Below are 17,269 nucleotides of genomic sequence, written 5' to 3' on the forward strand. Positions count from 1 at the left end.
TTTGAAGTGCTACTTGCAGCTTTCCTATACTTTGCTAGGGATTAATACAGCAGCAGGAAGTCCAGTAACTTTCCCCAGGAAAGGCTTAGAGGTTAGCTGCAGACTTCACTCCTGCACTGTCCCTCAACTATACAGAACTGTTAGTTGATCCCACATGATTAGTAATGAAAGATAATGCCTTGTGTTGCCCTGGAGAACCAACCCAGTAAATCCTTACCCATGTGGTAAAGCTAGAAGTTACTTAAACAACTTGAAATGTAGTTGTCTAAAGTTAAACTGAAGATCACCTGTGACTTAGGATGGGGTTTATTTTCTGCACAATTGTTCATGATTTTCAACACAGTGCATACTAATGACACAGCACACTTGTCAGAGTACTGCACTGAGTTTTTAAAAACAGCTGGCAGATGTCTATGGCCATAAAATCATTTATTTTTGAAGATAATACAGAGGGACTTCCTACTTCCTGTTTTTAAATTTATGCATATTTAGTGAGATAGCACTTCTCTCAGCATCACTCCATCTAAATCACGGTATCCTGCTTTCCTCAAAGACTGTAACAGACTGCCACCATGGATTTCCATGCCAGTGGGTTGGTTAGAAAGGGCTGAAATGATAACTGAAGTGACATGATGCTGCATAGTCTCTATCCATTGGTGAGGTACTTGTGGAACATTATATGAGCTTGCTGAGTAGTGTTGTCTGATGCTCTCTGAAGACGTCTGTCCTGCAGTGTGCTTCTGCTAAACCTGGTATAGAGAATGTCCATTCCATTAATTGAAATTAGATATTGGCATACTTTAGCCTGCCAGATAACATCCTGAGCAGTTGATTACATTTTACTTGTAGAGAAGTCTGAGAATACAGTTCCTTGAAACTATATTTTAAAAGATACATACCAGTGATGATATTTCTGTAGTTTGCTGTGCAGTGCAGTACCGCACTTCTACCCTACTGCATTATTTGAAGCTGAACTGTGATACTACACTCTAATAGTGACTGTTGTGAGAATCATTTTAAGGTTAAAGTTCAGTTTAAGGGGTTGTATTTTGAACTGCATAGGAGGTATAGTTCTTATTTCTGAATAAGAGATAACAGTTTGAAGCCATGATGTGGGTATCTCAGGAAAACATACAGCAGTACTATTTCACTCAAGTGGCTGTTAGCTCTTGGAACAGTCTGCATAAGGAATCTTCAAAACAATAGTGGAATTCAAAAATGCATGAAACAAATACAGGAATGTGGGAACAGTACTACGCACGCAAAAACAGAGACCATAAGATGCCTAGCCATATAAACTTTTAAGTAAACACACATAGGTTAATAGGTAATTACTAGGCTAACGATCTCAGGGGGCCTTTTTAAGTCTATCAATGCTTCCCAAATGTAAGACTCAAACCCAGTACATTCTGTTTGCAAGGTAAACATCTTAACCATTATGCCAACCCCTCCTTAATAGTTCATGCCACCATTTTTAAGCACTTAATAGTGTACCCCCCCCAAACTGAGCATGTCTGTAGATGATAACCCAGGTATATGCAGAAACATAAGGCAGGTCTTACAAGAGGTGTTAAAAGCAGAAAAAAACAACAAAAAATACAGCTGTCGTTAGCTAATCACATCTTGCATCTTGCCCATTAGTTAGTGTAACAGAAGTTTAAGTAGGCCAAGTAATCCTTAACAGACATAATAATGTATGCTTTTGTGAGCTGATGCTGCTCTCTCATTCTCCACTTGATATCCATCCTGCTTTACTGCTTTATGGGTCACTGTCATTTTAACCTCTTTACTGCTTTCATAAATTCTAGCCTCAGTTTAACACTGTTTGGGTAGTGGTGTAAAAGTCTGAGGTTAGCAAAGCTGGTACGTTTTGCCATTCACAATTTCTGTGAATTTTTTCAGGTGGACATATTCTAATTCACCTTTCATGTCTAATCTCATTCTTCAGTAATCAAAATTGCATGCTTGTTGTTTACAGTGGTTAAATGAATAGCTGCAGTGTCATAATTGTTCAGTTTGCTTAATGGTAACATTCTCCAATCTTGCTTAGTGTTGGTGAGAGAGATAATCAGAATATTTTATTTGATGAAATCTTCTGCTTCTTTGTAACAGTACATGTTGAGAAACATTACATTAAACTACTTATGTAAGTGTTCTATGCTTTACTAGGCACCCCAGCCTCCACATTATGTCATTTGATTTGCTCTACATCTGTTCTCATCACTGCTACTTGAAAGGGTGTCCTGTCCTGTTTACCAAGGCTTGCTGACACATTTTCCTTAAGCAGCTTTGAAGCATAACAGGGAGAAATAACCATTACTGCCTGTATCTGTACAGATACTGATTGCATAACATAATGCCTGTGTAATACCCTTGTATTTGACACACTGATTGGAATCACTCACTCTTCATTTTCTCTTGTTTATTTCTGTTAGAGTGTATGGTTTGCATGTTCAGTTATAAGTACAGTCATGACAGACTTTCTCTAATTCGATCATCATGTTTCCACCGTAATTTGGACATCTTTCTATCTGGTCCAGTTAATTTTCAGTGAAATATCTTCAAGATTCCAAAGTCATCTTAACTACTGTACTTTTCCTGTATCAGACACATCATCGAATACAATGCCTTCTTTAGTATGTACAAATCCAAGTATTTCTCTCAACTGGAAAAAACCTCGACAATTTCTAACCAACAAACTTGAAAGCCTTCAGTGCTTTAACTGTTGCAATAGATAGTAAAGGCTATAATTGCAGACAAAAAAAAGCTTTTATTGCAAACTTCAACAGACTCATCATAACAATCCAAAGGCCTTCTGGTCCTCAGTAAATAAACTCTTGTCCCCAGATACAGCTAAAACACCTAGCCTGCTTAATGCAGACCCAGACACCCCTCACCTAACTGCTAATGCTTTCAACCTATTCTTTACTGCCTGATAACCTCCTTCTCTTTTTTCTCCAAAGGCTGCAAAAAGTAATCGCATATCCTATTTTTTCTCATAAATAGAACAATTCTTCTGCACTATTTATTGATCTTTCTAAAGCTTTTTGACATGGGTTAACCACTCCATATTAATCAATATACTCACATCCCTTTCTTTCACAACCTTGCCATTAAATGGTTTACATCTTATCTTAGCAATAGACAACAAGCAGTTCTAGCAACTCCTCAAGCAACCATCATACAATATGCTGATGACTCTCCACCCTTTTTTGCAGCATCTCTCTCTTCAGCACTTTATTCACTTACTCAAAGCATCTTCAACACTATTGAAACATGGCTTGGTCCCCACCCCTTGAATCAACACATTAACAACACTATTAAATTAGTAAACAGAAAATGGGGTCCCTATATTATATAGAAACCCTATCTAACTGCTTCTCTCCCAGAGCCACAACCCCACTCCCCACCTATCTCTCTACTCTACTGCTCTTTCTCCAATCTTACCAACCTTCATCCTATTACAACATTGCCAGATTTGCTACTGGCAACCTTATAGAACACATCACGAATTTCAAAACCTTTTGCTTATTCCCCAACTCAACATTGCCCACAAAATTGCTCTACCAGCCCAATACACCCCTCTTCTCTTTTTTAATTTTTTTCTTATAATAATCTCTTCTCTCATCTCTCTCTAACTCTTGGAAACTGTCTTACAAAAGTCAATAACTCTCTACCACTCTTCAAACAAGAAATTAAGAATTACTTCCAAAGTCATTGGCTCTGTTCCTGTAAAGCCTGACTAATCTTCCTACCTACATCTGTTATCCTCCTCCTCAAATTTTCCTCCAATATCCAGCAGGTCTTTTTGCTCTTTGCCCTTTACTGTTTTCACATTCTCTCTTAGATGGCTTCCATTTTTTACCCACCTCTAGTGTTATCGCCCTCTTTCTCTGATATTTACCCTTTTGCTAACCTCTAACTCTCTCTGTTCAATGACTTGTCACACTATATTTTTCTCACTGTCATCTCATCCTGCAACATGAATCTTTGTTACTATAATTTTGATATATTTTCTTAATTAAGTTTCTATTTTGACATTGATATTGCCATTTGTTATTATTGATATTGCTTTTTGATTGTATGTTTTTCTTTTTATGTGTATTTCTGTGTAAATGAAAATATATCCAGCTAGACTAGCCCGGTCAACAAATGTAAAATAAAAATAAATAAATAAATAGTAGCCTGCTGGCTGCTTTCAGGTATCCTGTGTCTCACCTTTTGAGCCATGAAAGACCCAGTCCTAGTTGACCTCCTGTTTTTTCACAATATCAGTGGCTGTAGAAACATCCATACTAGGGACCTAAATTTACACCAACAAATAAACAAGACTCTGTAGAGAGGTAGGTTCCTAGCTCAATGTATTTGCAGCTTATAGAATAAATCATCACTACAGAACAAGTACTACTTTGTCTGCCTTGAAAGCTTGTCTTGATGATTGGATAGATATACGTAAGTGTATACCAGGAGTCTCATGTATGACCCTGCTTCATTTTGGGGGAGGGCAATATTAGGTAACATTCTACATGTCTTAGCTCCCTGTGGTCCCTATGATTACTTGTCTAGTGTTTTTCTTATGTGCTATATGCCTGTTCTTCTCTTAGTATTTGGCATTCAAATGTCATGTTTCTGTTGCATTCCTCTGATAAGTGCTTACATTCCGCTGATAAGTGCTCACCCTAAAGTATTGTGTCCTACCAGATACCATCTTTTTTAAACAACCAAATTTATTTATAGAATGGCAAGGAATTTATGAGTAACAAAATAATGTACCCCAACAAAGTGGTGAAGTAAATTTCATAACCATCTTTTGCTTGATAAACACCCACGGGACAAATTTGTAAGACAAATAATATGACAGAACCATTTAATAAACCTGTTTATTGGCCATAATATAATTTTATCCCTTTTTCATTTACAAAATGCAAGCCCTATGAGCTCAGCTATAGAAAACAGTCACTGTTATGTAGAGCTTACATTGGTGACTGCAGTATTAACCAATGAATCTGTACGTATGTTTTATGACAAATATTCATGATGCTCTGGAAATCACATTGTATTCAGATATCTGTTATTTGTAGTGTCAACTGCTGTGTATTTTACTTTGATGTCATACTTCTGCAGACCGAGTAACTTTCTCTGCAATTTCAGAGGTGTCTTGTACAAAGACCTTCTGAATATAATTTGCAAGGATGTGAGCTCAGTTTCTACCAGTACTTCTTTGCTTTAAATATATCCATTGAATTTTTCACATTTCTACCGTGCTGCTAGTTTGAACAGAGATCTCTTTTGTGCATCATCAAATGACCTGTAGGTGACTAGTCAGTTTTCTTGTAAGGTCACACCTCTACACTACTTGTAGCACAGCCATCTTATTTACACCATAGCATTTGAAAAGTATTTCAAAACTCTTCCCATACATGATAACATTCCTTGGATATAGTTTGCTATGCAGATTTCTAAGAAACAGCTTTCTGAAATGTATGGAAGACAAAGATAGTAAAATATACTGTATTATCCCTAAAAAAGTGTCTATTTGTCTTCGGGATATGACATTTGTACTACTACTGCAACTTTCTCTGAATCTAGCTTTAGTGTTTCTGACACTGGAATATGATCCCTATACTTCAGACTTGTGCTTATTTTGCATTTGCTGTTATTCAGTTTAAAACTTACTGTTCAGTCTGTTCGGCAGCTGCAAACCAATCTGTTATATTCTTCTGTCTAACCACACATTAAAAGATTGTCAGTAATGTACTTGGCATCGTCAGAGTCACCACTTGCTTGTACAACAACTCTTTGAAGTACCTCTGGGTGCTGATAAGATACCAAACTACTGTCTTATGCCACTGTATTTTCCTGATTTCATTTTAAATGTACACAACTTAGATACTTCTTTATCTAGATTTATGTGCTAGAATCCCTTGCCGATATCCAATATAGATAGTAATTTATCATTTGACATAACTGAGACCACTTCTTTATCCATAAGCAGCAAGTAATGCTCTCTTTTGAGCAATTTATTCATGTCTTGTGGATAAAAACAAATACTAATCTTGTCCTGCTTCACAGCAGTGACCACATTTTCTTATATTCTTTTTTAGATTTGTATTCTCATTTCAATAGTTTTTTTGCACTGTGGCTCTACTTAATGTCATGTCTCTAATGTGCAGTGGTGTATTTTCAGTACCTTTCAGCCCTTATGTTTAAAAGTACTTTTATGTATTGCATTTAGCACCTTTATATAGTTTACATTTAATATTTATTAACTCTCAGTTTCTCTTGTCACTAATTTGGCATTCATATTGCACTGTTTCTTTCTTTGGTTACTTCACAGACAATTGCTTTTATCATCTTTTCTTTCAAACATCTTTACAGTTTGATTTATTCTAGCACAACTTCCACTGAGCTGATTAAATATTAGACATTTTTTCTGTTATATTTATGCTGTAGTTAGTGCACAATGCTTGAATTACAGCTTTGCCACAGTTCCTGTGCACCACACACCTATTTTTCTTGGACTTCTTGCCAGTTTTGAGCATTTCCACTTCTTGTTTCATTTTACTTTATTTGTCTCAGAGTTTATCTTACACACTTCTATATCTCAAGTTAATTATTTTAGGTATGCGTTAGAACATATCAGCTTTGTCACCTTCACTTGGGACCTTGTCTCTTGTCAGATCATTTTCTAAACCACAGACTATTCTGTTTCATAAGAGTCATGCAATTCACAACATTTACAGTCTACAGATTAATTATTTAGCCTTGATTTCTTACTAAGCAAAATGATAAATAAGTAGCATTTTTTCTAATATGACATTAATTTCTGAGTTTTTCTTTTGTTGATCTTTTTGTCTTTCTCCTCTTGTTGAAAGGTAAAAGTGTAAAGCATCTTGAAAGCTTTTTTGCAGTTTGCTGAACCATTGCACATTGTATCTTGAAATGATTGTCAACTATTCCACTTCCACTGAAGAACTAACAGAATTCACAGATCCAATGCTTACACTTCTCTGATGAGTAATGCTGCAGCAAAAGAATTCCTGGTGCCTGTGGCTTGCCCTAATTTTCTTCAAAATAGCAAAATTATCTGAGAGCTTCTCATGTTTTGCAAGTAAAAAATAAAACATTAGCTTTCACTTTAAAAAAAATCAATTGATTTTGAACAGTTCCCCATTGAAATATTGGTTCTCAAAATGCTAAGTGCCAAAAAATGAAAAAGAAAGGACTGAAAACCCAGAAGTGCGAATTTTGAACAATGCCGTTCTCCTTTAAACTTCTATTTTGCAGGGGAGTAAGCCCCCCCTGCACCCCCACAGCCCCCAAACTATACATATATATATATATATATATATATATATATATATATATATATATATATATACACACACACACACACACACACACACACACACACACACACACACACACACACACACACACACACACACACACACACACAGTGGATATAAAAAGTTTACACACCCCTGTTAAAATGCCAGGTTTTTGTGATATAAAAAATGAGACCACAATAAATAATTTCAAAACTTTTCCTACTTTTAATGTGACCTATAAGCCGTACAATTCAGTTGAAAAACAAATAAATCTGTTAGGGGAAAAATATAAAAAATAAAAAACATACAATACGCTGGTTGCATAAGTGTGCACACCCTTAAACTAATATTTTGTTGAAGCACCCTTTGATTTAATTATTCAGTCTTCTTGGGTACATACCTGCCATCAATTAAAGAGACTTTGATTAACCCCAAATAAAGTTAAGTTGTCCTAGTAGGATTTTCCTAACATTTACTCAGTTGTCTGCTACAGCAAAAGCCATGATTCGCAGAGAGCTTACAAAGCATCAAAGGGATCTCCTTGTTGAAAGGTATCAGTCAAGAGAAGGGTACAAAACATTTTCCACAACATTGGATATACCATGGAACACAGTGAAGACAGTCATCAAAAACTGGACAAAATATGGGAGAACAGTGATGTTGCAAAGAACTGGATCCCTCCAAAATTGATGAAAAGATAAGATGAAAACTGGTCAGGGAGGCTGCCAAGAGACCTACAGCAACACTGAAGGAGCTGCAGGAATTTCTGGCAAGTATTGGTTGTGTACTGCATGTGATAACAATCTCACATATTCTCCATATGTCTTTGCTATGGGGTAGGGTTGCAAGATGGAAGCCTTTTCTTACACAGAAAGACATCCAGGCCCAGCTAAAATTTGCAAAACAATACATCAAGTCTTCCAAAAGCATGTGGCAAAATGTCTGATGAGACCAAGGTTGAACGTTTTAGCTACAATTCCAAAAGGTATGTTTGGCGCAAAAACAACAGTTTGCATCACCAAAATAACACCATCCCCACGGTGAAGCATGGTGGTGATAGTATAATGCTTTGGGGTTGCTTTTCTTCAGCTGGAACTGGGGCTTCAGTCAAGGTGGAGGGAATTATGAGCATTTCCAAATACCAGTTACTTTTGGCCCAAACCCTTCAGATATCTGCTGGAAAGCTGAAGATGAAGAGGAATTTCACCTTTCAACATGACAATGACCTCAAGCATATATGAAAATCAACAAAAGAATGGCTTCACCAGAAGAAAATAAAAGTTTTGGAATGGTCCAGCCAGAGCCCAGACCTAAATCCAATAGAAAATCTATGAAGTGACCTGAAGGGGGCTGTGCACAAGAGATGCCCTCACAATCTGGCATTTTAACAGGACTGTGTAATCTTTTTATATCCACTATGTGTCTGTGTATGTATGTATGTGTATATATATATATATATATATATATATATATATATATATATATACACACACACACACACACACACACACACACACACACATATATATATATATATATATATATATATATATATATATATATATATAAAACTCAAAGATCACCATACCTTACAGAATAGGGAATATTCCAAGAAATGGCCATCGCAGACTTAATATATGTAATTCCATTTTTCAGCTGTTCAGTCTGCGTGTTTCGGGACTCACTAAATGGTTACTTACCATTTTGAACTTCAAATTATATACCTATACTACATACTGCTAAATGACTCAGAAACATATTATTTTTTGACACTTTATTAACATTTATAGTGTTTATCATGATTATTTTAAATGACATATGTACGGTGTTTATGTTTTCATATTCTTTATTTAGTTAACATTATTAACCTGATATTTGTAATGATTCTGCCTTTACTCTGCAGAGAGAAACATTCTGTAGAGGTGTCCATCCTGAATCATCATGAATTCTATGAGTGATATCAGCTTCCATGAGGTCTTTACTAAGATCATGTGTTGCAGCAAATGAGATAATGTGACATGAAATACACAGTGGCATTAAAACTCATTCTTAAGGCTGTAGTAGTATATGGTGTATTTTGCATGAATAATGCTGTAAATAAAACTGGCATGAGAAAAAAATGCATGCTTCTACCCAGAGAAGCCCTTGATTTATGTGACTTGTTTTATTGTTATGTTTTAAAATTTGGTGGGCACATCTAAAGACTGGTCCTGGTTTGTTAGGTGATGAGTGGAATGGAGGATCTTGAAGAGTAAATCTTAATCTGGCAGAGTACCAAGTGAGGAATATGTGGGGTGCAGGTCCATGTTTTTAGATGTACAAAGATGGCTAGTAGTACTGACCTGCAACCTATACTGTTATACTCTGGTACATATTTTTGGGTACTTTCCACTCCTGCTTATGTTAAATTAATTTTTACACTTTTTGTAGTACATTATAATGGAAATATCTGCAAGTAAAGCTGCAAGAAAAGTTATTTCCCTAAAGCATTTGCTACAGAAAATTTGTCCCTAAGCATGTGCTTGCAGATAAAGTCAATATGACATCTATGTTTGCAGACAAAGTTAGTGTGACATCCAACTGCTTTTATCTTTCCTTGCTCTCACCATTGGGACACCCTTCTCCTTGTCTCATTGCTGTGTTGTCTGCTGTGGCTTCTTCCAGAATCCTGTAGCATGCTATCAGGTGAGGAGGATGGTGAGTCACATGACTCCACAACTCTAACTTAGATTTTCCAGGAACTAGCTGAATCATTTCAGAGGTTTGTGTCAACAACCAAAGATGAAATACTTTTCTCTTCTTTTCCCTTCACCGATTCTTGAATTTGGGCTACTATTTCAAGTGGGTTAGCTGAGAAAGTTGTATCTGCCTTTTGGATACTACAAACTCACTACAGAATTGATTTATCAACACTACAGCAGAGAGCAGTACCCTGCCGCTGCATCAGTCCATGTTCCTTACTGAACCACTCTAAGTATTTATTTCCCACTGAATGAACTTGGGTCTCTGTCCTGGGAAATCAGGTAAGGAATATTGGAACTGTATGCTTTCACTACCTCTTAATGAAGTTAAAGTGGTTGACGTTTCGTCTGGATGACACTACCAGGTGAAGCTTCTGCCAGATGAATGAGACAAACCTCTCTCCCACACCAGTCAAATGGAAGACTTCATCTCTCCCTTACCTATGCATAAAACTGCATGGGCACATGACCATGAAGGAAAAGAAAACCCCCAAAGAACTTTGAATCTGTGCCAGCTGTATCTACCAGCAGAATATGGTAGATACACCTGAGTCAAAACCTCATCCAGTATAAACTTGAACAACAGTAGGGAAGCTATGTCTTTATTTCCCCACATTCAGTTTATTTTTCTTGTCTGTTAAGAGCTGAATATACACTTAAGAATAATTTGATTCTGAAAGTTACTGCAAGAGTAGATTGCACAGAGGTTGGTACCTATGAAAATATCTGTGTTTAGTCATCAGTGCCCTCTTACAATATTGTAAGTAAGGATGGAGATGAAAAACAAAGTTTAAGCCCATCAGTCTGTATCATCTGCATGTTGTATATTACTAGATACTGTATGTAATATAAATGAAAGATAATGCTCCTCAGGCCTGAGTATGCTGCTAGAGCTTCAGCAGCTTGTATTCGTACCACTTAACTTCTTAGAGTAAGAACTCTAGTCAAGGCCTAAAATAATGGGAGGACAAAGGCCCAAAAATAGGGAGAAACTTTAAATATTGCTCTTAGAAACTTAGAAAGTTACTAGAACAATGGGTTTTGTATTAGCATGAATTTTCTGAAGGATGTGGAGTCTAAAACTCAAATGTCTGTCATTATTTAGTGACTTCAATCCTCAAAGATTTTTCAGAAAACTACAAATTTTATGAGAAACAGACCTAAAATATTTGGCAAAAATCTGGACATTCTGTGAAAATATGGAACGTTAAGAGGTATCACTGTTTTGGTAAAATTTCCTAAAAGCATTTGAACTTAACTGGATACATTTTTTTGCATTACCTGTCTGATTTCTACATTTTCAAATTGCCGACAGACCCTTTGGAACATAAATGATCATTAAGTACATTGTTCTTGTTCCTGAAAAGGCTGATAAGCAGTATAAGTAGCCACTTGTATCAGCATATCAATCTTTGGCAGGCATGTCAGCCGCAGTATCATAAACTTGTTTACACAGCTGTAAAGATATGTCACTGCGTTTTATACTGTAAGACAAGTCTTCCTTCATCAGCTACTAACGTCTTTATATTTTTGGAACACCTCTAGTTGTACTTTCTAACATGACTTAGGTTGCATCAACTTGAAAAGCATTTTTCTTTGTACGGATTTCTCATTAAAACAACTTTGTTTGGAGATAGCTGAGCTGTGAGAACTGTTTCTGACAGTTCTAAAGTGACTGCCAGTAAATTACAGCATCTAAATGTGTGCATCTCTTTTTTACTTCATTCCTGCAGCTTTGAATTGAGCATTGATCTTAGATTAAGAAAGCATGCACTAGAAATAATCAGACAAAATGTCATTTAATATGCTGAAAAGTAGTGCTGTACTTATTTCAGACTAGACCCACATTAGGTAATCACCCACATCTGGGCTCATGGAAAATAATAGATACTGTAGTAATGTGTAGATAAACTGTCAAGAAGCAGAATTGCCACATTTAGGAAGGTGAACTAAAGTAATGTATTTACATTTTGGAATATTTCCTGCAAATGTACCACTGCTGAAAGGTTTGTCATAGTCTAATGGCAGTGATTTATATCAAACTGTATTTCAGGATCCTGCGGTTTGTATAGTTGTTGAGATGTGCATATTGTTGACATTACCGTGGATTCATCAGAATGTTTATTCTTCTGTCCATTTTCCACTAGGTGACGGTTCTTCAGAATTACCAGGCCATGTTAAGCACTGGGTACCAAGTGCTTTCGGGGACACTTGTCTTTATTTTGGACAGGATGGAACTGTACATCAGAGTACAGAATGGATTCAGACGGGTTTATGTGAGTAAAACTGTACTGTGCAGTTAGTGTGTGTATATGTGTATCATTTTTTTTTAATGGAGCTGTCTTCAATTTAAAAAAAAAGGTAATGTAGAGGTCTAACAGTTAACTAACCACCATCCTCTCTGATGTTGCATTATTCCTGTAGTGAGTCACTGGTGGGTATAACATTCTCCCCTATGCCTTCTCTCCACATTGGCATGCATTTGCCATGATGGCACTGAGAAAATAAATGGAATAAATGCCTTTTTTGAAAAGCTTACTACATTTCTGATAACCAGGGAGGGTGTGATGGATGTGAGAATGCCTGTTTAGCAGTGAAATAGGACAGAACCAGAAAGTATTATAGAAACCATTATGTAATGGTGAAACTTAGAGAGACATCATTCTGTATAGCTGAATGTGATGACTCCTGCTTTGAGTTCACTGTGCTTCTATTATTTTTCTCCTGTGGTATTTGCTCTGCTTCATCTTTATATATTTAGGTGGGTGGACTGTTTACAAAGATCATTTTCAGATGCAATCTAGGTGATACATATACATATATACATACATTACAAATATTTCGAGCATGGACATTAATGCCCTTCTAGCTTGCCAATATACCAAAACAGTTGTTCCCATAATAAGTATCCTGGCCATTCTTAAAAATATCTAAACTAGTGCTTGCTTTAATTTAATTTGGTAGTTTGTTCCATACATCAACTGCTCTCAGAACCAATTAGTACACTTCTCATTCCTGTTGAATTTTCTACATAGGTTGTCTAATGATTCTCTACTACTTTTGATAACCCAAACATTCCCAGAGGTAGTTGTCTCTAAATGCCCTATATACCTGAATAAGATCTCCTCTTAGATATCTGTAAGAGACACTGTATAAGTTCAGATATTTTAGTAGTTCGTAATAACTTATATTTTCATGTCCGTGGATGTATTTGGTATATTTCCACTGTATCTTTCCAGTTTACTCATGCTTGCTTTCTTATAAGTTTCCATACTGTTATTCTATACACAAGTTTGGGTCTAATGTAATTAACAAACAACGACTTCTTCATGTCTGATTTCCTAGGCTTTATAAATATTTTATACAACCTATAGTTCTATAACTATCATTAACCAGTTGGTTGATTTGATTAGAAAAAGCTGGATCTACTGATATACCCAGGTGCTTAAATGGATCTACAGTTTCAATCATTGTGTGCTGTATTAAATGTTCACCTTTCAGTTTGAATCCCAAATCTCATATGCTTAGTTTTTGATGTATTTAGTTCAGTATATGGTGCAATTCACAAGACACAATACAAAATTAAAGTTAGCACATTTACAGAGAATACTGTGAATAGATCATGGGTAATGAGTGTGTCCTTAGTGGATATTGAATCAGTATGCAGATTTACTGTGACAGTAGTATCTCCTACAATTATTAGTTGTTTGACTTTAACATTAAAGCAGGCCTGTGAGCCCTGATTGATGAATGGAATGATTGGTGAACTTGAACTCTTGGCCTGCTTTGATTGGTTTTTACTTCTTATTCATTTATTGGTTGTATACCAGGCTAGGAGCAGCAATTTCCATACATTACTCTGCAGGCAGGTCAAACATTCAAGGCTTTGTTGTATATATATATATATATATATATATATATATATATATATATATATATATATACACATATATATAGTGTGTGTGTGTGTGTATATTATGATGAGAATGTTTGTAAAACGAGCAGATGAAGTCCTGATTTGAACAAAAGTGTTCACTGTAAGGAATGTAATGTCAAAATAATTTGCAGAAAAAAGATCTGAAGCTGGACATTGGTGGGCTTGGCATTTTTTATTTTATTTCTTAGTTCTTTTTGTTGTTTCTTTCTAAAAATGCATTTATGACACTACACACACACACACACACACACACACACACACACACACACACACACACACACACACACACACACACACACACGTATCATAAGAATCAGGAATTTCAAGGAAATTGAGTATTTTGTCAATTCATGCCTTGCTGGCCCCTCTCACTCAAGTTATACCCCCTTTTTCTAGGAGGGTTAGGTCAATCAAACTGAAGGGGAAAATACTGCCATTTTTTCATGTAATTTGAGCCTATTTTCAATGTACTAGGTATTTACAAATATAAGTTCTTACTGAAAGGCTTGGGTATCCAGGAGATTAGACAATTGCTCCAGTCTGCAGTCATTTTCAAGCTTAGTTAACCAGAGATCCTGGTTTCCAATTTGGAAATCAGAAATGTAAATGTCAAAAAGGATGGAGTGCAGTGCTGAGCCCTAGGGAGCACCACTGGTTACCTTCATACCATCTGATGAGCCACCTGCCACTTACAAAGTGTGGGTTCTGTCTATTAGACAGTTTGTTATCCATCTTAATCATAGATATCTAGTTTTAAAGTGTTCATCTTACAGCCCCGGCACATGGTATGGTATGAAACACCTTGCCCTGGTCAAGATATGCCAAGTCAACAGCATAGCCATAATTGAAAGCCTGTGTGACCCTCTTGAAGAAGTTAACCAAATTTATTAGGCAGGATCTTCCATTAGGAAATTCAACCTCCTGGAAGACAAGCCTAATGAGATTTCTGATGTCATAGTTTATGAGGTCCATTACAATTCATTCCATAGCTTTACAGACGGAACTCATCAGGCTGATCTGTCTGTAATTTCTGGGGTCATTGATAGGACCACCCTTATAAAAGGGTATGCTAGATGTCAGGGACAAAGGTTAAAGAATATGAGAAGTGGCATTGTTAGGACATATTTGGCACTAATTATTAAATGACTGAGTGTATTGTCAAGTCCCATGCAAGAAGCATTTGTGACCTTAGAAAGTATCTTCAGTACGCTTTCCTTTGTGATAAGAAGAGGTTTAAGGATTCAGGTATATGTGGAATTTAGGTAGAAGTCCATGGGGTAAAATTAGCACTGAATTTGTTTGCTAGTGTTTTGGCAATGTCTATTGGGTCTGAATGGGAGGTGCCATTTTGAATAAGTTCAGAGCAATGTTGCATGTTATTCCTTAGCTTTCTAACAGCTAAAGGACTTGTAAATATCCTTAACTTCAGATGCTAACCTAAATTCATGGATAGCCTTAGTATTACTAACAATATTTTTCAAAGTGTTTATTGATATTTCTGATACTGTCCTTGATATGAGGGTTTTGGATCTGCTGTAAAATTTAAGTTTTTTTTTTTTTTATTTTTATTGTAAAATGTGTTTATGTTGAAAGACCACCAAGATGGTTTGTTTTTGAACTTTCTGTTATATATTTTTTTCTTCTTGGAACTTCCACCTCTGTGCATTTATCTACATGGGTATAGAACTCTTTTCTGAAGCTAGCTGTTGTGTCACATAGAAACTGTTGTTCCCATGAGTGAATGTTGAAGTCCTTAAATTCTTAGATATTTGAGGCAGGTACTTTAGAGATTTTGAAGGTGAAGGTCACAAGTTTATGGTCCGAACCGAGGAAGGCGGTACTAGAGGAATAGTGCATGAGGTGGCTGGCTGTACTTGTAAGGACTAGTTTAAGAATACTGTGTCCTCTCGTGAGTTTGTTAACTATATCTTCAAGAGAGGATTTGTTTATTAAATCTAAGAGCTTCTGTGTATACCCTACATTAGAGATGTAAGTGCCCCAGTTTATTAACAGGTAGTTAAAGTGTCCAAAAATAATGGAATTCTTGTTACTATGGAATTCGTTAAACACATTTAGGAATCGTGCATGATTATCTGCGGACATAGTATCTTGTAACAGGATATAAGATGACAGTTTGCTCTGTTTAGGGCGGAGTTGAATAAGTTCAGTTTATGGGTCTCTGGGAATCAGCCTTGACAAGATATGGTCCTTACCAAATATGGAGACACCACCACAATTACTAAGTGTGAAGGTGCAGTAGGCATGGAACCCAGGATATTTAGAGAGTGCTCTCTTTACACTTAAAACACGTCTCAGTAATTATGCAAACACGGATGAGTTCCGAATGCTGTTCAGCCTCAAGACTGGGCAATTTGTTTAAAACAAAAACAACTATAAAAAATTGAGAGCAGCTGGTAAAGTCCAGCAGCTGGGCAATTTGTTGTTCAAGCATGGAAAAGAACCCTCTTAATGTGATCCAGTTTTAGGTTAGATATGTTTGTTCCACTGGCATGTCTGTGTGACTAGACTGTGCATAAAAAGGCTCTGCAGGGGCAGCAAATGCTTTAGCCAATATGTGGAAACCATGGAATGAGAAGCGCAGGCCATCCTTTGCAAAGTAATTTGGACTGGTGAACATGTCATCCCGTGCTGATCCATACTGGATCCTCCTAGAATGATGCCAACTACTGAATCAGTTGACAAAGTCAATTATATTTTTTTATACCTGGCATCATTTTTGGAGAGGGAAGAATTCAACTCAAGACCAGTCATTCCTAAATTTGCCACAACCATGAAGAATTCTGATATGTCTGTCCATATCACATACTAATCTATGTAACAAATAATATGACTATTGAGTTTTTCCTCAGATATTTTCTCCAACTCATGTTATTGTTTTTTTCATTGCACTCTACTATGAAATATATGTTCTACATTTTTCTCATTACAACATTTTTTCAATCTTATGTTTTGTAGTGTAACATGATACTTTGTAATTTCAAATGTCTGTACTTGACTTTTGAAAGATTGTGATTGTGGAGCTTTTCTTCCTGGGCCTCCACTGAAAATGGGCAGTTTCTGGCCCAGTCGGACTTTCTCACTAAACAAATGTCAAATAAATAAATATGTTCATCATTCACAGTCACATGTAACACACCCGCATTTGACTGTGTCTCCTTGAGCCAAATGATCTCTCATCTCAAGTAGGGATTCCACCATGGAGATTGTGCAGTAGCCACATGCGGTCTACTCTCCCATAA

At 36.3% G+C, this 17,269-nt stretch overlaps 1 protein-coding gene across 4 annotated transcripts in view; it reads left to right on the plus strand.

Annotated features, from left to right (window-relative positions):
- The window catches only part of COL18A1 (collagen type XVIII alpha 1 chain), a 1,701,455-nt gene that overhangs the window by 1,592,532 nt on the left and 91,654 nt on the right, over window positions 1-17,269 (plus strand). For all 4 annotated transcript variants that reach the window (XM_044075903.1, XM_044075900.1, XM_044075901.1 and 1 more), the window contains one exon: window positions 12,220-12,348. In XM_044075903.1, the coding sequence (XP_043931838.1) occupies window positions 12,220-12,348 (129 nt within the window). The remainder of the gene's footprint in view (window positions 1-12,219; window positions 12,349-17,269) is intronic.

The sequence above is a fragment of the Protopterus annectens genome, chromosome 6.part1 (assembly GCF_019279795.1).
Source record: "Protopterus annectens isolate FY-2018-M chromosome 6.part1, PAN1.0, whole genome shotgun sequence".
In the NCBI taxonomy this organism is placed as follows: Eukaryota; Metazoa; Chordata; order Ceratodontiformes; family Protopteridae; genus Protopterus; species Protopterus annectens.